Source organism: Salmo salar, chromosome 25 (genome assembly GCF_965601325.2).
Source record: "Salmo salar chromosome 25, fSalSal1, whole genome shotgun sequence".
Taxonomy (NCBI): domain Eukaryota; kingdom Metazoa; phylum Chordata; class Actinopteri; order Salmoniformes; family Salmonidae; genus Salmo; species Salmo salar.
Window position 1 is genome coordinate 39025001 of NC_138315.1, and position 26886 is coordinate 39051886.

General features: G+C 42.9%; 1 protein-coding gene across 1 annotated transcript in view; it reads left to right on the forward strand.

Moving 5' to 3' along the window:
- The first annotated feature begins 687 nt into the window (after positions 1–687).
- Positions 688–26886, forward strand: part of LOC106586724 (interleukin-1 receptor accessory protein-like 1) — a 292043-nt gene continuing 265844 nt past the window's right edge. Inside the window, exons 1-2 of the mRNA XM_082969141.1 lie at positions 688–960; positions 21641–21827. Coding sequence (XP_082825267.1) covers positions 815–960; positions 21641–21827 — 333 coding nt within the window. The 5' untranslated portion in view covers positions 688–814. The remainder of the gene's footprint in view (positions 961–21640; positions 21828–26886) is intronic.

A 26886-nucleotide genomic window follows, 5' to 3' on the forward strand; every position in this document is an offset into this window, starting at 1 on the left:
GAGTGTACGACTGTTTTCCCCTCTGGCTGAGTCACTGAGTATATGACTGTTTTTCTTTCTGGCTGAGTCACTGAGTGTATGACTGTTTTCCCCTCTGGCTGAGTCACTGAGTGTATGACTGTTTTTCCCTCTGACTGAGTCACTGAGTGTATGACTGTTTTCCTCTCTGGCTGAGTCAGTGGGGGGTATGACTGTATTCCCGTCTTCGATGAGTCACTGAGTGTATGACTGTTTTCCCTTCTTACTGAGTGTATGACTGTTTTCCTCTCTGACTGAGTCACTAAGTGTTTGACTGTTTTCCTCTCTGGATGTGCCACTGGGTCACTGAGTGTATGACTGTTTTTCCCTCTGACTGAGTCACTGAGTGTATGACTGTTTTCCCCTCTGGCTGAGTCACTGAGTGTATGACTGTTTTCCCTCTGATGGAGTCACTGAGTCACTGATTGTATGACAGCACACATAGACAAACCTACGAAACACACACAACGATTTAGCATCTACAGAGGTCACATTGATGAAATGTGTAGCCAACAAGTTTAACTCTGTCAATTCACCATACTCCCCCCCCCCCCCCCCCCACACACAATAGTTGACGGTTGTACGGACTGGTCAATAGAATATAATCACATCCTAATTGTCTCTCTCTCTCACTGTCTCTCTCTTTCCCTCCATAGTTGACGGCTGTACGGACTGGTCGGTGGACTACCTGAAGTACCGTGTGTTGAAGGGGGAGCCGGTGAGGCTGAAGTGTGCCCTGTTCTACGGCTACATCAGGGCCAACTACAGCCAGGCTCAGAGCGTAGGCCTCAGCCTCATGTGGTACCGCAGCTCTGGCCTGGGCCACGGAGACTTTGAGGAGCCCATCTCCTTCAACGGCGTGCGCATGAGCAAGGAGGAGGACGCCATCTGGTTCAGACCGGCCGACCTGCAGGACGTGGGCCTCTACTCCTGTGTGCTACGGTGAGACAGGAGGGACATAGTCTACTCTAGTCTACTCCTGTGTGCTACCGTAAGACCTAAGAGACAGTAGTGATACTATAGATACAGTAAGACATTAGAGACAGTAGTGATACTATAGATACAGTAAGACCTAAGAGACAGTAGGGATACTATAGATACAGTAAGACAGAGACAGTAGTGATACTATAGATACAGTAAGACAGAGACAGTAGTGATACTATAGATACAGTAAGACATTAGAGACAGTAGTGATACTATAGATACAGTAAGACCTAAGAGACAGTAGGGATACTATAGATACAGTAAGACAGAGACAGTAGTGATACTATAGATACAGTAAGACATTAGAGACAGTAGTGATACTATAGATACAGTAAGACCTAAGAGACAGTAGTGATGCTATAGATACAGTAAGAACTAAGAGACAGTAGTGATACTATAGATACAGTAAGACATTAGTGAAAGTAGTGATACTATATATACAGTAAGACATTAGAGACAGTAGTGAAACTGGAGATTCTGTAAGACAGAGACTGTAGTGATATTATAGATACAGTAAGACATTAAAGACAATAGTGATACTAGAGATACAGTAAAACATTAGAGACAGTAGTGATACTATAGATACAGTAAGACATTAGTGAAAGTAGTGATACTATAGATACAGTAAGACATTAGAGACAGTAGTGAAACTGGAGATACTGTAAGACAGAGACTGTAGTGATATTATAGATACAGTAAGACATTAGAGTCAGTAGTGATACTATATAAAGCGTAAGACATAAGAGACAGTAGTGATACTAGAGATACAGTAAGACATTAGAGACAGTAGTGATACCATAGATACAGTAAGACAGAGACAGTAGTGATACTATATATACAGTAAGACATTTGTGACAGTAGTGATATTATAGATACAGTAAGACATTGATGACAGAAGTGATACTAGAGATACGGTAAAACATTTTAGACAGTAGTGAAACTGGAGATACTGTAAGACAGAGACTGTAGTGATGTTATAGATACAGTAAGACATTAGAGTCAGTAGTGATACTATATATACAGTAAGACATTGATGACAGAAGTGATACTAGAGATACGGTAAAACATTTTAGACAGTAGTGAAACTTGAGATTCAGAAAGACATTAGAGACAGTTGTGATACTAGAGCTATATTAAGACAATAGAGACAGTAGTCATACTATAGATACAGTAGGACATTACAGACAGTAGTGATATTATAGATACAGTAAGACATTGATGACAGAAGTGATACTAGAGATACGGTAAAACATTTTAGACAGTAGTGAAACTTGAGATTCAGAAAGACATTAGAGACAGTTGTGATACTAGAGATATATTAAGACAATAGAGACAGTAGTCATACTATAGATACAGTAGGACATTACAGACAGTAGTGATATTATAGATACAGTAATTCATAAGAGACAGTAGTGATACTATATAAACCGTAAGACATAAGAGACAGTAGTGATACTATAGATACAGTAAGACATTAGAGACAGTAGTGATACTATAGATACAGTAAGACAGAGACAGTAAAGTTATAATATATATACAGTAAGGCATTTTAGACAGTAGTGATACTACAGATACAGTAAGACATTAGAGACAGTAGTGATACTATAGATACAGTAAGACATTAGAGACAGTAGTGATACTATATATACAGTAAGACATTGATGACAAATGTGATACTAGAGATACAGCAGGACATTATAGACAGTAGTGATACTAGAGATACAGTAAGACATTAGAGACAGTAGTGATATTATAGATACAGTAAGACATTGATGACAGAAGTGATCCTAGAGATACGGTAAAACATTTTAGACAGTAGTGAAACTTGAGATTCAGAAAGACATTATAGACAGTAGTGATACTATAGATACAGTAAGACATTAGAGACAGTTGTGATACTATAGATACAGTAAGACATTAGAGACAGTTGTGATACTATAGATACAGTAGGACATTAGAGACAGTAGTGTTCCTATATAAACAGTAAGACATTAGAGACAGTTGTGATACTACAGATACAGTAAGAAAATAGAGACAGTAGTGATACTAGAGATACATTAAAACATTAGATACAGTAGTGATACTATATATACAGTAAGACATTGGAGACAGTAGTGATACTATAGATACTATAGATACAGTAAGACGTTAGAGACAGTAGTGATACTATAGATACTATAGATACAGTAAGACGTTAGAGACAGTAGTGATACTAGAGATACAGTAAGACATTAGATAAGGTATGGATACTATAGATACAGCAAGACATTAGAGAAAGTAGTGATAATATATATATACAGTTAGACATTAGAGACAGTAGTGATATTATAGATACAGTAAGACATTAGAGGCAGTAGTTATACCATAGATACAGTAAGACATTACAGACAGTTGTGATACTATAGATACAGTAAGACATTAGAGACAGTAATGATACTATAGATACAGTAAGACATTAGAGACAGTAGTGATACTATAGATACAGTAAGACATTAGAGACAGTAATGATACTATAGATACAGTAAGACATTAGAGACAGTAATGATACTATAGATACAGTAAGACATTAGAGACAGTAATGATACTATAGATACAGTAAGACATTAGAGACAGTAATGATACTATAGATACAGTAAGACATTAGAGACAGTAATGATACTACAGATACAGTAAGACATTATTGACAGTTGTGATACTATAGATACAGTAAGACATTAGAGACAGTAGTGATACTATAGATACAGTAAGACATTAGAGACAGTAATGATACTATAGATACAGTAAGACATTAGAGACAGTAATGATACTACAGATACAGTAAGACATTATTGACAGTAGTGATACTATAGATACAGTAAGACATTAGAGACAGTAGTGATACCATGGATACAGTAAGACATTAGAGACAGTAGTGATACCATAGATACAGTAAGACATTAGAGACAGTAATGATACTATAGATACAGTAAGACATTAGAGACAGTAATGATACTAAAGATACAGTAAGACATTATTGACAGTAGTGATACCATGGATACAGTAAGACATTAGAGACAGTAGTGACACTAGACATACAGTTAGACAATAAAGAAAGTAGTGATGCTATAGATACAGAAAGACATTAGAGACAGTAGGGATACTATATATATATAGTAAGACATTAGTGACAGTAGTGATATTATAGATAGAGTAAGACATTAGAGACAGTTGGAATACTAGAGATACAATAAGACAGTAGTGATACTTTATACACAGTAAGACATTAGAGACTGTAGTGATACTTGAGATACAGTAAGACAGAGACAGTATTATTGATTCTATAGATACAGTAAGACATTAGATAGGGAATGGATACCAGAGATACAGTAAGACATTAGAGACTGTAGTGATACTTGAGATACAGTAAGACAGAGACAGTATTATTGATTCTATAGATACAGTAAGACATTAGATAGGGAATGGATACCAGAGATACAGTAAGACATTAGAGACAGTAGTGATACTATAGATACAGTAAGACATTAGAGACAGTAGTGATACCATAGATACAGTAAGACATTAGAGACAGTAGTGATACTATAGATACAGTAAGACAGAGACAGTAGTGATACTAGAGATACAGTAAGACATTAAAGACAGTAGTGATACTATATATACAGTAAGACATTAGAGACAGTAGTGATACCATAGATACAGTAAGACAGAGACAGTAGTGATACTAGAGATACAGTAAGACATTAAAGACAGTAGTGATACCATAGATACAGTAAGACAGAGACAGTAGTGATACTAGAGATACAGTAAGACATTAGAGACAGTAGTGATACTATAGATACAGTAAGACATTAGAGACAGTTGTGATACTATAGATACAGTAAGACAGAGACAGTAGTGATACTAGAGATACCGTAAGACAGAGACAGTAGTGATACTATATATACAGTAAGACAGGAGTTGGTAGGAACACTGTGTAAGAGAGGAAACATAGAATAATTTACTCTTGCATTCAACATGCTCTCTTCCACTCTCTACCTTCAACTGAAGGTACTCCCTCTGTGATATTGATGGCTGAGTCTCTTTTTCACACTTTCTCACTTTCACTCCCTCTCACTCACTATCTCTTCCCCCCTCCATTCTCTGGCAAAGTCAGAATCTAAATGGTTGTGCTTTTGTTGTTCTGTCTAGAGCGTCTGAAGTGGATGTTTCTCATATGCCTGGAGGCATCATAGTACTCTCTCCCTCCCTCCCTCTCTCCATCACTCTGCTCTCAATTACTCCTCTCTCCTTCACTCTTTCCCTCTCTTAGACTAAAAACATAATTTCTAAGGCCAGAACACTGACAGTGTTCTCTACAGTACTGTGTGTGTAGGTGTATGACGCTAGACAAGCAGATAACCTGCATTATGAAATTCAAAGCATGTTCTCCAGTGTTTTAAAGTGTTAAACAGCCTCAGGCTTGGTGTGTTCAAATGTAGTGCATTGGAGGATTCAAGAGTTATCCAGTACCCTAATCAGAGAAGCACTTTGGAGATTTGCAGCTGAGCTGAAATCAATTATATTTTTGTTTGAGGGTAAGCTTCGCAAATTTTATCACACATGACCCAAACACTCCATCCAAACAGCTGTGCTAGGAAAAGAGAAAGAGTGAGAGAGGGAGAGAGAGAAAGAGGGTGTGAGAAAATAGGGAAAGTGAGAGAGCGAGAGAATGAGCAAGAGAGACATGTACAAAATATTAGGAACACCTACTCTTTCCATGACATAGACTGACCAGGTGAATCCAGATGAAAGTTAATGTATGATCCCTTATGTCACTTGTGCGTCTGTCCCCAACCAAGGAGGGCCTACAGCAGCACCTAGATCTTCTGCACAGATTCTGCCAGACCTTGGCCCTCACAGTAAATCTCAGTAAGACAAAAACAATGGTGTTCCAAAAAAGGTCCAGGCGCCAGGACCACAAATACAAATTCCATCTAGACACCATTGCAATCAATCAATCAATCAATCAATCAATCAATCAATCAATCAATCAATCAATCAATCAATCAATCAATCAATCAATCAATCAATCAAATGTATTTAAGAAGCCCTTCTTACATCAGCTGATGTCACAAAGTGCTGTACAGAAACCCAGCCTAAAACCCCAAACAGCAAGCAATGCAGATGTAGAAGCACGGTGGCTAGGAAAAACTCCCTAGAAAGGCCAGAACCTAGGAAGAAACCTCGAGAGGAACTAGGCTGTGAGGGGTGGCCAGTCATCTGGCTTTGCCGGGTGGAGAATATAACAATACGTACCTTGGCCTTAACATCAGCTCCACAGGTAACTTCCACAAAGCTGTAAACGATCTGAGACACAAGGCAAGAAGGGCCATCTATGCCATCAAAATGAACATAAAATTCAATACACCAAATTGAGACTGCATGCAGAATTCTGCAAAATATCCTCTGTGTACAACGTAAAACACCAAATAATGCATGCAGAGCAGAATTAGGCCGATACCCACTAATAATTAAAATCCTGAAAAGAGCCGTTAAATTCTACAACCACCTAAAACAAAGCGATTCCCAAACTTTCCATAACAAAACCTTCACCTACAGAGAGATGAACCTGGAGAAGAGTCCCCTAAGCAAGCTGGTCCTGGGGCTCTGTTCACAAACACAAACAGACCCCACAGAGCCCCAGGACAGCAACACAATTAGACCCAACCAAATCATGAGAAAACAAAGAGATAATTACTTCACACATTGGAAAGAATTAACACAAAAACTGAGCAAACTAGAATGCTATTTGGCCCTAAACAGAGAGTACACAGTGGCAGAATACCTGATCACTGTGACTGATCCAAACTTAAGGAAAGCTTTGACTTTGTACAGACTCAGTGACCATAGCCATGATAGTTCTCAAGAGATGACAGGCTATGTGCACACTGCCCACAAAATGAGGTGGAAACTGAGCTGCACTTCCTAGCCTGCCAAATGTATGACCATATTAGAGACACAAATTTCCCTCAGATTACACAGACCCACTAAGAATTAAAAAATATATACAATTTTGATAAATTCCCATATCTACTGGGTGAAATACCAGTGTGCCATCAAAGCAGAATATTTGTGACCTGTTGCCACAAGAAAAGGTCAACCAGTGAAGAACAAACACCATTGTAAACACATATATGTTTATTTATTTTCCCTTTTGTACTTTAACTATTTGCACATAATTTCAACACTGTACTGTGCATTCGGAAAGTATTCAGACCCCTTGACTTCTTTCACATTTTGTTACGTTACAGCCTTATTCTAAAATGGATGAAATTGTTTTTTTCACTCATCAATCCACACACAATACCCCATAATGACAAAGCAAAATTATTATTTTTTTTACATTTTTGCAAATGTATAAATAATACGTAACTGAAATATAACGTTAACATATGTATTCAGACCCTTTACTTAGTACTTTGTTGAAGCACCTTTGGCAGGGAGTCTTCTTGATTATGATGCTACAAGCTTGGCACACCTGTATTTGGGGAGTTTCTCCCATTCTTCTCTGCAGATTCTATCAAGCTGTCAGGTTGGATGGGGAGCGTTGCTGCACCGCTATTTTCAGGTCTCTCTAAAGATGGTTGATCAGGTTCAAGTCCGGGCTCTGACTGGGCCACTCAAGGACATTTAGAGACTTGTCCTGAAGCCACTCCTACGTTGTGTTGGCTGTGTGCTTAGGGTCGTTGTCCTGTTGGAAGGTGAACATTTGCGAGGTCCTGAGTGCTATGGAGCAGGTTTTCATCAAGGTTCTCTCTGTACTTTGCTCTGTTCATCTTTGCCTCGATCTTGACTAGTCTCCCAGTCCCTGCTGCTGAAAAACATCCCTACATCATGATGTTGCCACCACCACCATGCTTCACCGTAGGGAGGGTGCCAGGTTTCCTCTAGACGTGACACTTAGTATTCAGGCCAAAGAGTTCAATCTTGGTTTCATCAGACCAGAGAATCTTGTTTCTCATGGTCTGAGTCTTTAAGTGCCTTTTGGCAAACTCCAAGCGGGCTGTCATGACTTTTACTGAGGACTGACTTCCGCCTAGCCACTCTACCACAAAGGCCTGATTGGTGGAGTGCTGCAGAGATGGTTGTCCTTCTGGAAGGTTCTCCCATCTCCACAGAGGAACGCTAGAGCTCTGTCAGAGTGACCATCGGATTCTTGGTCATCTCCCTTATCAAGGCCCTTCTCCCCCGATTGCTAAGTTTGGTCTGGCGGCCAGCTCTAAGAAGGGTCTTGATGGTTCCAAACTTCTTCTTTTTAATAATGATGAAGGCCACTGTGTTCTTGTGGACCTTCAATGCTGCAGAAATGTGTTGTTTCCCTTCCCCAGATCTGTGCCTCGTCACAATCCTGTCTCGGAGGTCTATGGACCATTCCTTCAACCTCACGGCTTGGTTTTTGCTCTGAAATGCACTGTCAATTGTGGGACCTTATACAGACAGGTGTGTGCCTTTCCAAATGGTGTCCAATTAATGGAATTTACCACAGATGGACTCCAATCAAGCTGTAGAAACATCTCAAGGATGACCAATGGAAACAGGATGCAACTGAGCTCAATTGCGAGTCTATAGCAAAGGGTCTGAATTGTTATGTAAATAAGGTATTTATGTTTGCTTTGTCATTATACAGTATTGTGTGTAGATTGCTGAGGATTTTGTGTTCATTTAATCAATTTTAGAATAAGGCTGTAACGTAACAAAGTGTGGAAAAAGTCAAGGGGTCTGAATACTTTCCAAAGACACTGTATATACGCAAATGTCTTTAGTCTTTATTAAACTTTTGTAAGTTCAATATTTCCTGTAAATGTTTTTATTGTTTATTTAACTTGTGTTTACTATCCATTTCACTTGCTTTGGTAATGTAAACAAATGTTTCCTATGCCAATAAAGCCCTTTGAAGTGAATTGCAAGAGATTCCTCCATTCCACTGCTACTCATGTAGTCAATATCCCCACATTAATGGTTGTTTTTTTGTCTCCAGGTTTTGCTCAGTGATTGATGATCATATTTATCAAGGCACAAGGCGAGACCCAGATACAGACACGGGAGGCAAATGGTTGGCGTCTTAGATGTTTACTGATCCAAAAAGGAGTAGGCAAGAGAATGGTCGTGGACAGGCAAAAGGTCAAAACCAGTTCAGAGTCCAGGAGGTACAGAGTGGCAGGCAGGCTCGAGGTCAAGGCAGGCAGAATGGTCAGGCGGGTGGGTACAGAGTCCAGAAACAGGCAAGGGTCAAAACCGGGAGGACTAGCAAAAAGAGAATAGAACAGGCAGGAGCACGGGAAAGACAAGCTGGTTGACTTGGACATACAAGACGAACTGGCACAGAGAGACAGGAAACACAGAGATAAATACACTGGGTAAACCAAGTGACACATGGAGGGGGTGGAGACAATCACAAGGACAGGTGAAACAGATCAGGGTGTGACAATATTGTATAATAAAAGCCTGCTCAGAATTTCAATTATCACTTAAAGTTTGACTGTTAGCGTAGGAGATAATTTTTTTTATTTTGATTTTTTTTCACCTTTATTTAACCAGGTAGGCAAGTTGAGAACAAGTTCTCATTTACAATTGCGACCTGGCCAAGATAAAGCAAAGCAGTTCGACAACATACAAAAACACAGAGTTACACATGAAGTAAAACAACATAAAATCAATGATACAGTAGACAAAAATAAGACTATATACAATGTGAGCAAATGATGTGAGATAAGGGAGGTAAAGGCAAAAAAGGCCATGGTGGCAAAGTAAATAAAGTATAGCATGTAAAACACTGGAATGGTAGATTTATAATTTGAAGAAAGTTCAAAGTTAAAATATAAATAATATGGTGCAAAGGAGCAAAAATAATAAATAAAATAAATAAATACAGTAGGGGTACTAGTTTGGGCTAAATTATAGATGGGCTATGTACAGGTGCAGTGATCTGGGAGCTGTTCTGATAGCTGGTGCTTAAAGCTAGTGAGGGAGATAAGTGTTTCCAGTTTCAGAGATTTTTGTAGTTCGTTCCAGTCATTGGCAGCAGAGAACTGGAAGGAGAGACGACCAAAGGAGGAGTTGGCTTTAGGGGTGACCAGAGATATATACCTGCTGGAGCGCGTGCTACAGGTGGGTGCTGCTATGGTGACCAGTGAGCGGAGATAAGGGGGGACTTTACCTAGCAGGGTCTTGTAGATGACCTGGAGCCAATGTGTTTGGCGACGATTATGAAGTGAAGGCCAGCCAACGAGAGCGTACAGGTCGCAGTGGTGGGTAGTATATGGGGCTTTGGTGACAAAACGGATGGCACTGTGATAGACTGCATCCAGCATGTTGAGTAGGGTATTGGAGGCTATTTTGTAAATGACATCGCCGAAGTCGAGGATTGGTAGGATGGTCAGTTTTACGAGGCTATGTTTGGCAGTATGTGTGAAGGATGCTTTGTTGCGAAATAGGAAGCCAATTTTAGATTTAACTTTGGATTGGAGATGATTGATGTGAGTCTGGTAGGAGAGTTTACAGTCTAACCAGACACCTAGGTATTTGGGGTTTGTTTGTGTGTTAGCCCCTTTGTCCTTAACCATCTGAAACGTAACTTTTCCCATCAGTGTGTGTAGATGACTACTGTCATGACGTTGGCCTGTGGGTAAGGTTTATGACCCCCCCCCCCCCCCATAAATATCTTTCTCCCTTCCCCTCTCTGACCCTACTGAAGGACTGCTGTCCTGTTAAATATAGAGAGTCTGGGAACATCAAACAAATGTGGAAAGGAACCATATTTTGTTAATAAAACCAGTTGGAAATATGCTTTGGAACGTAATGAGTATGTATGTCAGTTCGGTTGTCATCTGAGACTTTATGACTGATGACAGGACGACATAAACTGTACCTGGGAAAGTATACACCCTCTAGTTATCAGAGTCACATGGAATTGTTATGCAATTGAAATGTTTGATATTGAAATTGTTTGTTAGGAGATTAAATATAATTTTAGCTTCCAAATGAGAGAATTGGGTTTTCATAAGGAAAGTGCCCTGCTTGATCAGTGGCCCACCCCTGTGAAGAGGAGGGGTTATAAACGATGAAACACATCCTTCCCCCTCTCCACTATATAAGCCTTTGACGAAAAGATAACCACGTTGTTCCAGTACGTGAGGTCTGCAGCCTCTATGTTAGAAGGACACACGTCAAGTACAGAACTAAGCCAACCTCAGCGTGAGCTTTGGTGGCGAATGGTATGAACTTTGAGCTTATTCACTACAGAAGTGATACTTCCTAGCCGTTGAGTTAGCAGCGGCCGCTGTAGACGTGGGCTAGGAAAGGACGGACGACGGATCCAGTCTAACAACCAGACGAAGATACCACCACGTATCCACTTTACCACCATTGACATTCTTCCGAGGACAGGAAGATCTGTTGGCCAACCCGGCCAGCATCTACGACCAACCTACCGAAGCGCAGCTCAGAGTAAATATTTATTGCATTTTCCTTTTCCAAATGGGCGGTAATTTAGTAATGCATAAGATAATGTATTTACGTTAGCATAGCTGCTGTTTCTTCGTTCCTAAGTCTTCCCGCTCTTTCATTCAAGCCCAACCCCCTTTCCTTTGTGTAACCAGCCATCATACAGGTTCCGTCCACCAGGACGTTTTTTGTATGACATCATTTGTATTCTGTGTATATGTAATTCTGTGTGATTAGTTTAGGTATTTAGTAAATAAATAATTAAACCCAATTTTGTATTGCTGATTCAACTTGTTAGCCAGGGTTCGTGAAGATAGCCAAGAATTTACAACTTTCATTATGAGACTGAAAATAAGATAAGGGTTAATATTGACTGCTATCGATGTAAAATATTACTAAGTATTTTAAGAGTTTATTCGGAAGATAACGGCTCTATAAACGTTCTTCCGTGGTGCCCCGACTTTCTAGTTAATTACATTTACACGATTAGCTTAATCAGGTAATATTAATTACAGAGAAATAATTGTATAGGTTAGCATGTCATATCACTTAATCCGGCATAGCCAAAGACACGACACTACATAACATTCATGTTCTCTCTCCCTCCATCTCTCTCCCTCCCTCTCACTCTCTCTCCATCACTTTATATTGTGGTCATTGTCCATTTGGACCAAGCTTTAAGCTTTAACTTCCTGACTGATGTCTTGACATTTTGCTTCAATATATCCACATAATTTTCTATCCTGATGATGCCATCTATTTTGTGAAGTACACCAGTCCCTCCTGCAGCAAAGCAGCCCCACAACATGATGCTGCCACCCCTGGCTTCACGGTTGGGATGGTGTTCTTTGGCTTGCAAGCCTCCCCCTTTTTCCTCCAATCATAATGATGGTCATTATGGCCAAACAGTTCTATTTTGTTTCATCTGACCAGAGGACATTTCTCCAAAAAGTACGATCTTTGTCCCCATGTGCAGTTGCAAACCATAGTCTGGCTTTTTTATGGCGGTTTTGGAGCAGTGGCTTCTTCCTTGCTGAGCGGCCTTTCAGGTTATGTCGATATAAGACTCGTTTTACTGTGGATATATACACTTTTTTACCTGTTTCCTCCAGCATCTTCACAAGGTCCTTTGCTGTTGTTCTGGGATTGATTTGCACTTTTCGCACCAAAGTACATTCATCTCTAGGAGACAGAATCTTCTAAAGCCATGACATAATTTTATGGAATTTTCCAAGCTGTTTAAAGGCACAGTCAACTTAGTGTATGTAAACTTCTGGAAAATTCCAGAAAATGATGTCATGGCTTTAGAAGCTTCTGATAGGCTAATTCACATCATTTGAGTCAATTGAAAGTGTACCTGTGGATGTATTTGAGGTCTACCTTCAAACTCAGTGCCTCTTTGCTTGACATCCTGGGAAAATCAAAAGAAGTCAGCCAAGACCTCAGAAAAAATATTGTAGACCTCCACAAGTCTGGTTCATCATTGGGAGCAATTTCCAAACACCTGAAGGTACCACGTTCATCTGTACAAACAATAGTACACAAGTATAAACACCATGGGACCACGCAGCTGTCATACCGCTCAGGAAGGAGACACATTCTGTCTCCTAGAGATGAACGTACTTTGGTGCGATGTCGTTCAATTGGAGGCAGCTGTTCCTCGTTGCCTCTGATTGAAGGTCCTATATAGAGGGGTGTGTTTTGTTTGGGTTTTGTGGGAAGTTGTGATTGCATAGCTGTGTTTAGCCTGTAGTCCTGTTCGTTCGTACGTTTTCTTGTTTTGTTTTCTTAAGTGTTCTCAAATAAATATATAATGAGCACTCAACCCGCTGCGCTTTGTTCCACTTACTACGACGACCGTTACACATAGCCATTTTCCAAGCAAGGGTATATGTCACAGAAACCGAAAACACAGCTAAATTATGCACTAACCTTTGACGATCTTCATCAGATGACACTCCTAGGACATTATGTTACACAATACATGTATGTTTTGTTCGATAAAGTTCATATTTATATCCAAAAACAGCATTTTACATTGGCACTTGATGTTCAGAAAATGTATTTCCCACCAAAAACTTCCGGTGAATTTACAAAAATACTCATCATAAACGTTGACAAAATACTTAACAATTATTTTAAGAATTATAGATAGACTACTCCTTTATGCAACCGCTGTGTCAGATTTTAAAATAGCTTTACAGAGAAAGCACATTTTTCAATATTCTGAGTACATAGCTCGCCATCACGGCGAGCTATTCAGACACCCGCCAACTTCGGGGTCACCTAAACTCAGAATTAGTATTAGAAATATTGTATTACCATTGCTGATCTTCGTCAGAATGCACTCCCAGGACTGCTACTTCACAAGAAAAGTTTTTTTTCTCGAAATAATCAATTTTTATGTCCAAATACCTCCGTTTTGTTCGTGCGTTGAGGTCACTATCCAAAGGCTAACGCGTGGGCGCAATTCGAGACACAAAAAGTCAAAATGTTCCATTACCGTACTTAGAAGCATGTCAAACGCTGTTTAAAATCAATCTTTATGGTATTTTTAAGGAAGAAATGCGATAATATTCAAACAGGACAATAGCGTATTCATTCAAGGAGGGAAAAGAAGGAACAGCGTGCTCTCGTGACCGTGCATATCCAATCCCTTTGTCCACAAAGAATCTATAATTCTTCAAATAATTGTTATGTATTTTGTCAACGTTTATGATGAGTAATTTAGTAAATTCACCGGAAGTTTTGGGTGGGAATGCTAGTTCTGAACATCACATGCTAATGTAAAAAGCTGTTTTTTGATATAAATATGAACTTGATTGAACAAAACATGCATGTATTGTATAACATAATGTCCTAGGAGTGTCATCTGATGAAGATCATCAAAGGTTAGTGCTGCATTTAGCTGTGTTTGGGTTTTTGTGACATATATGCTTGCTTTGAAAATGGCTGTGTGATGATTTTTGGCAGTGTACTCTCTTAACATAATCTAATGTTTTGCTTTTGCTGTAAAGCCTTTTTGAAATCGGACAATGTGGTTGGATTAACGAGAGTCTTATCTTTCAAATGGTGTAAAATAGTCGTATGGTTGAAAAATTGAAATTATTGCATTTTTGAGGTATTTGTATTTCGCGCCACGTTCTTCCATTGGATATTTGGCGAGGCGTTCCGCTAGTGGAACGTCTAGATGCAAGAGGTTTTAACAGCATCTCAGATTGCTGCCCAAATAAATACTTCACAGAGTTCAAGTAGCAGACACATCTCAACATCAACTGTTGAGAGGAGACTGTGTGAATCAGGCATTCATGGTCGAATTGCTGCAAAGAACCCAATACTAAGGGTCACCAATAAGAAGAAGAGACTTGCTTGGGCCAAGAAACATGAGCAATGCACATTAGACTGGTGGAAATATGTCCTTTGGTCTTATGAGTCCAAAGTTTAGATTTTTGGTTCCAACCGCCATGTCTTTGTGAGACGCAGAGTAGGTGAACGGATGATCTCCGCATGTGTGGTTCCCACAGTGAAGCATGGAGGAGGAGGTGTGATGGTGTGGTGACACTGTCAGTGATTTATTTAAAATTCAAGGCACTCTTAACCAGCATGGCTACCACAGCATTTTGCAGCAATACGCCATGCCATCTGGCTTGTGCTTAGTGGAACTATCATTTGTTTTTCAACAGGACAATGACCCAACACACTTCCAGGCTCTGTAAGGGCTATTTATTGCAGGAGAAACAGTGTTGCAGTAGTCTAGTGGGCTAAATGCCTTTTGTGCTCGCTTCGAGGCAAGGGACTTGCATGCTGAAGCATTTATGAGAGCACCAGCTGTTCCAGACGACTGTGTGATCACGCTCTCCATAGCCGATGTGAGAAAGGCCTTTAACCTGTTATGGCTAGGGGGCAGTATTTTCACGGCCGGAAAAAAACATACCCGATTTAATCTGATTATTACTCCTGCCCAGAAACTAGAATATGCATATAATTATTAGCTTTGGATAGAAAACACTCCAAAGTTTCTAAAACTGTTTGAATGGTGTCTGTGAGTATAACAGAACTCATTTGGCAGGCCAAAACCTGAGAAGATTCCATGCAGGAAGTGCCCTGTCTGACAATTTCTTGCCCTTCTTGATTATCTCTATCCAATACAGGGGATCTCTGCTGTTACGTGACACTTCCTACGGCTCCCATGGGCTCTCAGAAGGCGGCAAAAAGCTGAATCGTGGCTTTGCAGGCTCTGGCTGAAAAAATGTAGGGCGTTTGGATAGTGGCTGGTCACAGTACTGTGAGACTCAGGATCGTGCACGAGGGGATCCCATGCTTTTATTTTCTCTCTCTTTGTACGTATACACGCTTTCCCGGTCGGAATATTATCGCTTTTTTACGAGAAAAATGGCATAAAAATTGATTTTAAACAGCGGTTGTTGACATGCTTCGAAGTACGGTAATGGAATATTTAGAATTTTTTGTCACGAAATGCGTCGTGCTCGTGACCCTTATTTACACTTCGGATAGTGTCTTGAACGCACGAACAAAACGCCGTTTTTTGGATATAACAATGGATTACTTTGAACCAAACCAACATTTGTTATTGAAGTAGCAGTCCTGGGAGTGCATTCTGACGAAGAACACCAAAGGTAATCAAACTTTTCTAATAGTAAATCGGAGTTTGGTCAGGGCAAAACTTGGTGGGTGTCTAAATAGCTAGCCGTGATGGCTGGGCTATCTACTCAGAATATTGCTAAATGTGCTTTCACCGAAAAGCTATTTTAAAATCGTACTCCTCGATTGCACAAAGGAGTTCTGTATCTATAATTCTTAAAATAATTGCTATGTTTTTTGTGAACGTTTATCGTGAGTAATTTAGTAAATTCACCGGATGTTTGCGGGGGGTAGGCTAGTTCTGAACGTCACATGCTAATGTAAAAAGCTGGTTTTTGATATAAATATGAACTTGATTGAACAAAACATGCATGTATTGTGTAACATAATGTCCTAGTTGTGTCATCTGATGAAGATCATCAAAGGTTAGTGCTGCATTTAGCTGTGGTTTTGTTTTTTGTGACATTATATGCTAGCTTGAAAAATGGGTGTCTGATTATTTCTGGCTGGGTACTCTGCTGACATAATCTAATGTTTTGCTTTCGCTGTAAAGCCTTTTTGAAATCGGACAGTGTGGTTAGATAAAGGAGAGTCTTGTCTTTAAAATGCTGTAAAATAGTCATATGTTTGAAAAATTGAAGTTTTTGTATTTTTGAGGAATTTGTAATTCGCGCCACGCCTATCATTGGATATTGGAGCAGGTGTTCCGCTAGCGGAACGTCTAGATGTAAGAGGTTAATTAAACAGGTCAACATTCATTAGGCCACGGGGCCAGACGGATTACCAGGACGTGTACTCAGAGCATGCGCGGACCAACTGACAAGTGTCTTCACTGACATTTTCAACTTCTCCCTGACCGAGTCTAATACCTACATGTTTCAAGCAGACGACCATAGTCCCTGTGCCCAAGAACACTAAGGTAACCTTCCTAAATGACTTCCGCCCCGTAGCACTCATTTCAGTAGCTACGAAGTTTTATGAAAGACTGGTGTCGTGTCTTTGGGGGTACCATTAAACTGAAGACATGTTTATCAATTAGCTCCCTGTAATTATTATCACGCGATTAAACTGATTAATCGTTTAACCTCTATGGGCTAGGTGGAACGCTTGCGTCCCACCTACTCAACAGCCACTTTAAGCCTGTGGCGCGATTTTCAAAACCTTAAAAATCCTATTACTTCAATTTCTCAAACATATGACTATTTTACAGCTATTTAAAGACAAGACTCTCGTTAATCTAACCACACTGTCCGATTTCAAAAAGGCTTTACAACGAAAGCAAAACATTAGATTATGTCAGCAGAGTACCAAGCCAGAAATAATCAGACATCCATTTTTCAAGCCAGCATATAATGTCACCAAAACCCAGAAGACAGCTAAATGCAGCACTCACCTTTGATGATCTTCATCAGATGACAACCCTAGGACATTATGTTATACAATACATGCATGTTTTGTTCAATCAAGTTCATATTTATATCAAAAACCAGCTTTTTACATTAGCATGTGACGTTCAGAACTAGCATACCCCCCGCAAACTTCCGGGGAATTCGCTAACATTTTACTAAATTACTCACGATAAACGTTCACAAAAAGCATAACAATTATTTTAAGAATTATAGATACAGACCTCCTCTATGCACTCGATATGTCCGATTTTAAAATAGCTTTTTGGTGAAAGCACATTTTGCAATATTCTAAGTACATAGCCCAGGCATCACGGGCTCGCTATTTAGACACCCGGCAAGTTTAGCACTCACCATAATCATATTTACTATTATAAAAGTTTGATTACCTTTTGTTGTCTTCATCAGAATGCACTCCCAGGACTGCTACTTCAATAACAAATGTTGGTTTGGTCCAAAATAATCCATCGTTATATCCGAATAGCGGCGTTTTGTTCGTGCGTTCCAGACACTATCCGAAATGGTAAAGAAGTGTCGCGCGCATGGCGCAATTCGTGACAATAAAATTCTAAATATTCCATTACCGTACTTCGAAGCATGTCAACCGCTGTTTAAAATCAATTTTTACGCCATTTTTCTCGTAGAAAAGCGATAATATTCCGACAGGGAATCTCCTTTTCGGCAAACAGAGGAAAAAATCACAAAGGCGGGGGCGGTCGGGTCACGCACATAAGCCCAGAGTCCCTTGATCGGCCACTTGAGAAAGGCGATAATGTGTTTCAGCCTGGGGCTGGAATGACGACATTCTGTTTTTTCCCGGGCTCTGAGAGCCTATGGAAGACGTGGGAAGTGTCACGTTAGAGCAGAGATCCTTAGTAAAAGATAGAGATGGAAAAAAAGTTCAAGAAATGGTCAGACAGGCCACTTCCTGTAAAGGAATCTCTCAGGTTTTGACCTGCCATTTGAGTTCTGTTATACTCACAGACACCATTCAAACAGTTTTAGAAACTTTAGGGTATTTTCTATCCATATGTAATAAGTATATGCATATTCTAGTTACTGGGTAGGAGTGGTAACCAGATTAAATCGGGTATGTTTTTTATCCAGCCGTGTCAATACTGCCCCCTAGCCCTAACAGGTTAATTGTAATTAACTAGGAGATCGGGGCACCAAGGAGAATATTCAGATTACAAAGCTATAATTTTCCAAATATACCTTTCCCGTACTATAATATTCTATTCTATTATAGTATGGGCCGATTATCTTCTGGTTTAAATGGTGTATTTTACCTCGAGTCCAGTCTCATTCCAAACGTCGTAAATTGTTGTATCTGCACGAACCCAGTCTTTACTAAAATCATCCATACATCAATTGTCTTAAAATCATTTATTTACTACAGTAAGTAATTAACAGAAAACATACAAACAGTAATTATCGTCACAAAGGATTGGTATAGTAATGTGCGCTAATGGCTAACAGGCATGGCTGGTCTGTTAGACAATGGGTCATAAACAGTCAGCTGAGAAGGTACACAGAGTTCATTAATATTAACAATTGACAATTGAAGGCTCGCTCATTCGGGAACAATTGCAATCAATATATATTTACGCTCATGTGTCGTTCTGATTCTTGTTGGAGAGTTCGGTTCTGTTGGGGAGTTTTGTCCACGTTCTCTCTCTCTCTCTCGGTTAGAATGGTTCTTTCAGAGCGACATTCATTAATGTCGTCATAGAATGGATGTTTCGTTGGTCTTCGCGTTCGATGATATAATTTACTTAGCTGCAGACTAATAATTAATATCAAAGACTTGTTCTTATTCTGTCGGTCTCGATAGTCTAAAAGTTAACCACGTGGTGTAGTTCACTTTTCAGTAGAGGAATTGGATGGTAAAACCTATTGGCCATGGAGTGGAGGCCTGGTCTAAAGAAATGTAAATCAGGGTGGGTTTTATAGTGACCCTTGAACAGCTTGTCAAATGACGCCTGGTCCTGTATGTGTCCCTGGGGGCGTGCCTATGACTGAGTTAGACTTGGTTTCAGAAATACAATTCTATCACATTACATCAGTACATAGCATCTCAATGTATTACAAAAGCTTTATCCTTATTAATACATTCTATACAACCATTATGATGCAAGTCTCAAGCTGAGGCTATTATATAAACAGTTTTATGGTAATATGGCTGTATTGTCTCTTCTGAGTATCACAAAATTGTACCCAGCGGACCAGTTCGTAGCTGGATTCTTCACCAATCTTCCATACCTTCTCCAGAACACAAATGTCGCTTGGCTCCCCAATTCTGTGAGTTGGAAGAATTTCCTGTGTCTCTCTATGGGCCATGTGGCCAGAGACTCTCCTGGAATTTTAAAGTTTTTACAACCCTTTCACACAGGGCCTGGGTTGGGGGGAAGGTAGGTTGGGTGGTGGTGCAAAAGGGGAGGGGGTCAACTGTCCTCCCTGTACCAAAAGAGGCCAACGTCATGACACTGGTCATGGCTCACATCAACACCATCATCCCGGAAACCCTAGACCCACTCCAATTTGCATACCGGCCCTCCAGATCCACAAATGGCACAATCTCAATCGCACTCCACACTGCACTTTCCCACCTGGACAAAAGGAACACCTATGTGAGAATGCTATGCATTGACTACAGATCAGCGTTCAATACCATAGTGCCCACAAAGCTCATCGCTGAGATAAGGACCCTGGGACTAAACACCTCCCTCTGCAACTGAATCTTGGACTTCCTGGCGGGCCATCCTCAGGTGGTAAGGGTAGGCAACAACATATCTGCCACACTGATCCTCAACACAGGGGCCCCTCAGGGGTGCATGCTTTGTTCCCTCCTGTACTCCTTGTTCACCCACGACTGCGTGGCCAAGCACGACTCCAACAAAATCATTATGTTTGCTGACGACCCAACAGTGCTGTAGGCCTGATCACCGACAACGATGAGACAGCCTATACGGAGGAGGTCAGAGACCTGGCAGTGTCGTGCCAGGCACAACAACCACTCCCTCAACATGAGCAAGATAAAGGAGATTACCGTGGACTACAGTAAAAAGAGGGTTGAACTGGCCCCCGTTCACATCGACGGAGCTGTAGTGGAACAGGTCGAGAGTTTCAAGTTCCTTTGTGTCCACATCACCAACAAACTACTGCATCATGGTCCAAACACCAAGACAGTCATGAAGAGGGCTCGACAACTCATTTTCCACTCAGGATACTGAAAATATTTGGCATTGGTCCCCAGATCCTCAAAATGTTCTACAGCTGCACCATCAACAGCATCCTGACCTGTTACATCACCACCTGGTATGGCAACTGTGAGGCATCCAACTGTGAGGCGTTACAGAGGGTAGTGCGTACAGCCCAATACATCAATGGGGCCAAGCTTCGTGCCATCCAGGACCTATATACTAGGCGGTGTCAGAGGAAAGCCCAAAAAATTGTCAAAGACTCCAGTCACCCAAGTCAAAGACTGCTCTATCTGCTACTGCACGGCATTCGGTACCAGAGTCCAAAATACTCCTTAACAGCTTCTACCCCCAAGCCATAAGACTGCTGAACAATTAATCAAATGGCCACCTGGACTATTTACATTGACCCCCCCCCCTTTGATTTTACTCCGCTGTTACTCGCTGTTTTTTATCACTTTACCCCCATGTACAAATGACTCTGCGACTAACCTGTATCCCTTGTATATAGCCTCATTATTTATATTTAATTGTGTTACTTTTTATTTTACTTTCGTTTATTTGGTAAACTCTGTTTCTTGCATTGTTGGTTAAGGGCTGGTAAGTAAGCATTTAACCGTTAGTTGGCACGTGTGACAAATAAAAATTGGATTTGATGTGTGGTGTGGGAAAAATGACAAGCGAACCTGGGGAGCTTTGCATTCACATTGTCCTAAAAAAAGGATCCAGACAGCCGAATTTAAGCCAACTAAAATCAGACCACCTCTCGAGATGGTCTCTGTTCGGTTTGCTTCAGGGGCTCTTTTGTGGGGTCTGAGTTCCTTTTGAGTGTTCACACTGCACAAAAAATGTAGCAAACCACTACAAAACTTGGCTGAAAAGGACCAAGTGTGAAAGCTGTACTGTACTGTGAATCCTGTCAGTGACCTCTTCGTTGTATCTGTGTTTCAGGAATTCAAGCTACTGTATGAAGGTTTCCATGTCTCTTTATGTGGCTGAGAACGACACAGACCTGTGCTACAACTCTGTGATGAGACACATGGAGAAGGCGGAACTCAGCAAGAGCAAAGACATCACCTGTCCAGACATAGAGGACTACACAGAACCTGGGAAAGACCCCCATATCACCTGGTTCAAGGTGAGAGACCTGACTGTGTGTGTGTGTGTGTGTGTGTGTGTGTGTGTGTGTGTGTGTGTGTGTGTGTGTGTGTGTGTGTGTGTGTGTGTGTGTGTGTGTGTGTGTGTGTGTGTGTGTGTGTGTGTGTGTGTGTGTGTGTGTGTGTGTGCGCGCACGTGCGTGCGTGTCGGATTTACCTTGGTGGCTTATTGCTTTGTTTTCAGATTCCTTCCACAGTTGTTTGTACAGTATTTAAAAGGCCTGCCTGTAGGAAGCTTTGACTGGGTCAGGTTATGCATGGGTCATATGGTCATAATGGGAGAATTACACCAGTCTGCAGGGCACCAGTACCAGGCCAGTCTGCAAGACACCAGTACCAGGCCAGTCTGCAAGGCACCAGCACCAGGCCAGTCTGCAGGGCACCTGTACCAGGCCAGTCTGCAAGACACCTGTACCAGGCCAGTCTGCAGGGCACCTGTACCAGGCCAGTCTGCAAGACACCTGTACCAGGCCAGTCTGCAGGGCACCTGTACCAGGCCAGTCTGCAAGACACCTGTACCAGGCCAGTCTGCAGGGCACCTGTACCAGGCCAGTCTGCAAGACACCTGTACCAGGCCAGTCTGCAGGGCACCTGTACCAGGCCAGTCTGCAAGACACCAGTACCAGTCCAGTCTGCAAGACACCTGTACCAGGCCAGTCTGCAAGACACCTGTACCAGGCCAGTCTGCAAGACACCTGTACCAGGCCAGTCTGCAAGACACCTGTACCAGGCCAGTCTGCAAGACACCAGCACCAGGCCAGTCTGCAAGACACCTGTACCAGGCCAGTCTGCAAGACACCTGTACCAGGCCAGTCTGCAGGGCACCTGTACCAGGCCAGTCTGCAGGGCACCTGTACCAGGCCAGTCTGCAAGACACCTGTACCAGGCCAGCCTGCAGGGCACCAGTGCCAGGCCAGTCTGCAAGACACCTGTACCAGGCCAGTCTGCAAGGCACCTGTACCAGGCCAGTCTGCAAGACACCTGTACCAGGCCAGTCTGCAAGACACCTGTACCAGGCCAGCCTGCAGGGCACCAGTGCCAGGCCAGTCTGCAGGACACCAGTACCAGGCCAGTCTGCAGGGCACCAGTACCAGGCCAGTCTGCAGGACACCAGTACCAGGCCAGTCTGCAGGGCACCAGTACGAGGCCAGTCTGCAGGGCACCAGTACCAGGCCAGTCTGCAGGACACCGGTACCAGGCCAGTCTGCAGGACACCGGTACCAGGCCAGTCTGCAGGGCACCAGTACCAGGCCAGTCTGCAGGGCACCAGTACCAGGCCAGTCTGCAGGGCACCAGTACCAGTGTAGAGGTCATTAAGGAGAAACACTCAGTACATGAATACAGAGAGAGGAACAGACATGGGAACAGAGAGAGAAACCGAGAGATTAACAGACAGGGGAACAGAGAGAGGAACAGAGAGAGGAACAGACAGGGGAACAGACAGGGGAACAGAGAGAGGAACAGACAGGGGAACAGAGAGAGGAACAGAGAGAGGAACAGAGAGAGGAACAGAGAGAGGAACAGACAGGGGAACAGAGAGAGGAACAGAGAGAGGAACAGACAGGGGAACAGAGAGAGGAACAGAGAGAGGAACAGAGAGAGGAACAGACAGGGGAACAGAGAGAGGAACAGACAGGGGAACAGAGAGAGGAACAGAGAGAGGAACAGAGAGAGGAACAGAGAGAGGAACAGACAGGGGAACAGACAGGGGAACAGAGAGAGGAACAGACAGGGGAACAGAGAGAGGAACAAACAGGGGAACAGAGAGAGGAACAGAGAGAGGAACAGACAGGGGAACAGAGAGAGGAACAAACAGGGGAACAGAGAGAGGAACAGAGAGAGGAACAGACAGGGGAACAGACAGGGGAACAGACAGAGGAACAGACAGGGGAACAGACAGAGGAACAGACAGGGGAACAGAGAGAGGAACAGACAGGGGAACAGAGAGAGGAACAGGGAGAGGAACAGAGAGAGGAACAGACAGGGGAACAGACAGGGGAACAGAGAGAGGAACAAACAGGGGAACAGAGAGAGGAACAGAGAGAGGAACAGAGAGAGGAACAGAGAGAGGAACAGACAGGGGAACAGACAGAGGAACAGACAGGGGAACAGACAGAGGAACAGACAGGGGAACAGACAGAGGAACAGAGAGAGGAACAGAGAGAGGAACAGACAGGGGAACAGAGAGAGGAACAGACAGGGGAACAGAGAGAGGAACAGACAGGGGAACAGAGAGAGGAACAGACAGGGGAACAGAGAGAGGAACAGACAGAGGAACAGACAGGGGAACAGAGAGAGGAACAGACAGGGGAACAGAGAGAGGAACAAACAGGGGAACAGAGAGAGGAACAGAGAGAGGAACAGACAGGGGAACAGACAGGGGAACAGAGAGGGGGACAGGCAGGGGAACAGACAGAGGAACAGACAGGGGAACAGACAGGGGAACAGAGAGAGGAACAGAGAGAGGAACAGGGAGAGGAACAGAGAGAGGAACAGACAGAGGAACAGACAGGGGAACAGAGAGAGGAACAGACAGGGGAACAGACAGAGGAACAGACAGGGGAACAGACAGGGGAACAGAGAGAGGAACAGAGAGAGGAACAGAGAGAGGAACAGACAGGGGAACAGAGAGGGGGACAGGCAGAGGGATAGACAGGGGAACAGAGAGAGAAACAAACGGGAACAGAGAGAGGAACCGATAGGGGGACAGAGAGAGGAACAGACAGGGGAACAGACAGGGGAACAGACAGGGGAACAGAGAGAGGAACAGAGAGAGGAACAGAGAGAGGAACAGACAGGGGAACAGACAGAGGAACAGACAGGGGAACAGGGAGAGGGCAGAGAGAGGAACAGAGAGAGGAACAAACAGGGGAACAGACAGAGGAACAGACAGGGGAACAGAGAGGGGGACAGGCAGAGGGATAGACAGGGGAACAGAGAGAGAAACAAACGGGAACAGAGAGAGGAAATGATAGGGGGACAGAGAGAGGAACAGACAGGGGGACAGAGAGATGAACAGAGAGAGTAACAGAGAGAGGAACAGACAGAGGAACAGAGAGAGGAACAGACAGGGGAACAGACAGAGGAACAGACAGGGGGACAGAGAGAGGAACAGAGAGATGAACAGAGAGAGGAACAGGCAGGGGAACAGAGAGAGGAACAAACAGGGGAACAGAGAGAGGAACAGAGAGAGGAACAGAGAGAGGAACAGACAGGGGAACAGACAGGGGAACAGACAGAGGAACAGACAGGGGAACAGAGAGAGGAACAGAGAGAGGAACAGAGAGATGAACAGACAGGGGAACAGACAGAGGAACAGAGAGAGGAACAGACAGGGGGACAGACAGGGGAACAGAGAGAGGAACAGAGAGAGGAACAGGCAGGGGAACAGAGAGAGGAACAGACAGGGGAACAGAGAGAGGAACAGACAGGGGAACAGACAGAGGAACAGAGAGAGGAACAGACAGGGGAACAGAGAGAGGAACAGACAGGGGAACAGAGAGAGGAACAGAGAGAGGAACAGACAGGGGAACAGACAGGGGAACAGACAGGGGAACAGAGAGAGGAACAGACAGGGGAACAGAGAGAGGAACAGAGAGAGGAACAGACAGGGGAACAGAGAGAGGAACAGAGAGAGGAACAGACAGGGGAACAGAGAGAGGAACAGACAGGGGAACAGACAGAGGAACAGACAGGGGGACAGAGAGAGGAACAGAGAGAGGAACAGACAGGGGAACAGAGAGAGGAACAGACAGGGGGACAGAGAGAGGAACAGACAGGGGAACAGAGAGAGGAACAGACAGGGGGACAGAGAGAGGAACAGACAGGGGGACAGAGAGGGGGACAGACAGGGGGACAGAGAGAGGAACAGACAGGGGGACAGAGAGATGAACAGACAGGGGGACAGAGAGATGAACAGACAGGGGGACAGAGAGATGAACAGACAGGGGGACAGAGAGAGGAACAGACAGGGGGACAGAGAGATGAACAGACAGGGGGACAGAGAGAGGAACAGACAGGGGAACAGAGAGATGAACAGAGAGAGTAACAGAGAGAGGAACAGAAAGGAGAACAGAGGGCTTTCAGTAACATGGGATTCATTTTTCACACACACTGATGAGCAGTGAACTCGTGGTATTCATCTTTGCCCTATGGAAAAGTAGGAGAGCGGAATGGAGTGTTTGGGTGTGGCCTCTAAATGCTCTTAGCCTAAAATATCTATTATCTGACTCTCGAGTTACCTTTACTCACCTGAGTTCTCCCCTGTTGAGGTAAGGCATGGCCTGCGGATCACAGAACCCAGGCCAAACTAATCAAAGGAATATCAGCGGTAGATTAGCCGGTCAGGCTCGACCTCCAGGTTTACCCAGAATTCAATGGAGGCTTGGTTAATGACTTGGAGGACTGGAACCTGAAGTTATTTGGACTGCTACGCAGCCCAGCTGATTGGATCCCAGGTTGCCGCGAGCAACGGTGGAATAGAATCTATTGAGCCAGGGTTATCCCTGCCAGAGATGGAGGAGAGTACCTGGAGAGAAGAGACATACAGTCTTCCTACACACACACACACACACACACACACACACACACACACACACACACACACACACACACACACACAGAGACAGAGGCACACACACACACACACACACACACACACACACACACACACACACACACACACACACACACACACACACACACACACACACACACACACACACACACACACACACACACACACACACACACACACACACACACATAGAAACACACACACACTCACACACACACCACACACACACACACACACACACACACACACACACACACACACACACACACACACACACACACACATTGAAACACACACTCCACACACACACACACACACAAAGAGACAGAGGCACACACACACACACATAATACATACATACACACACAGAAAAACACACACACATACACACATTCATACACACACAGAAAAACATACACACACACACACACACACACACATACACACACAGAGAAAAACACACA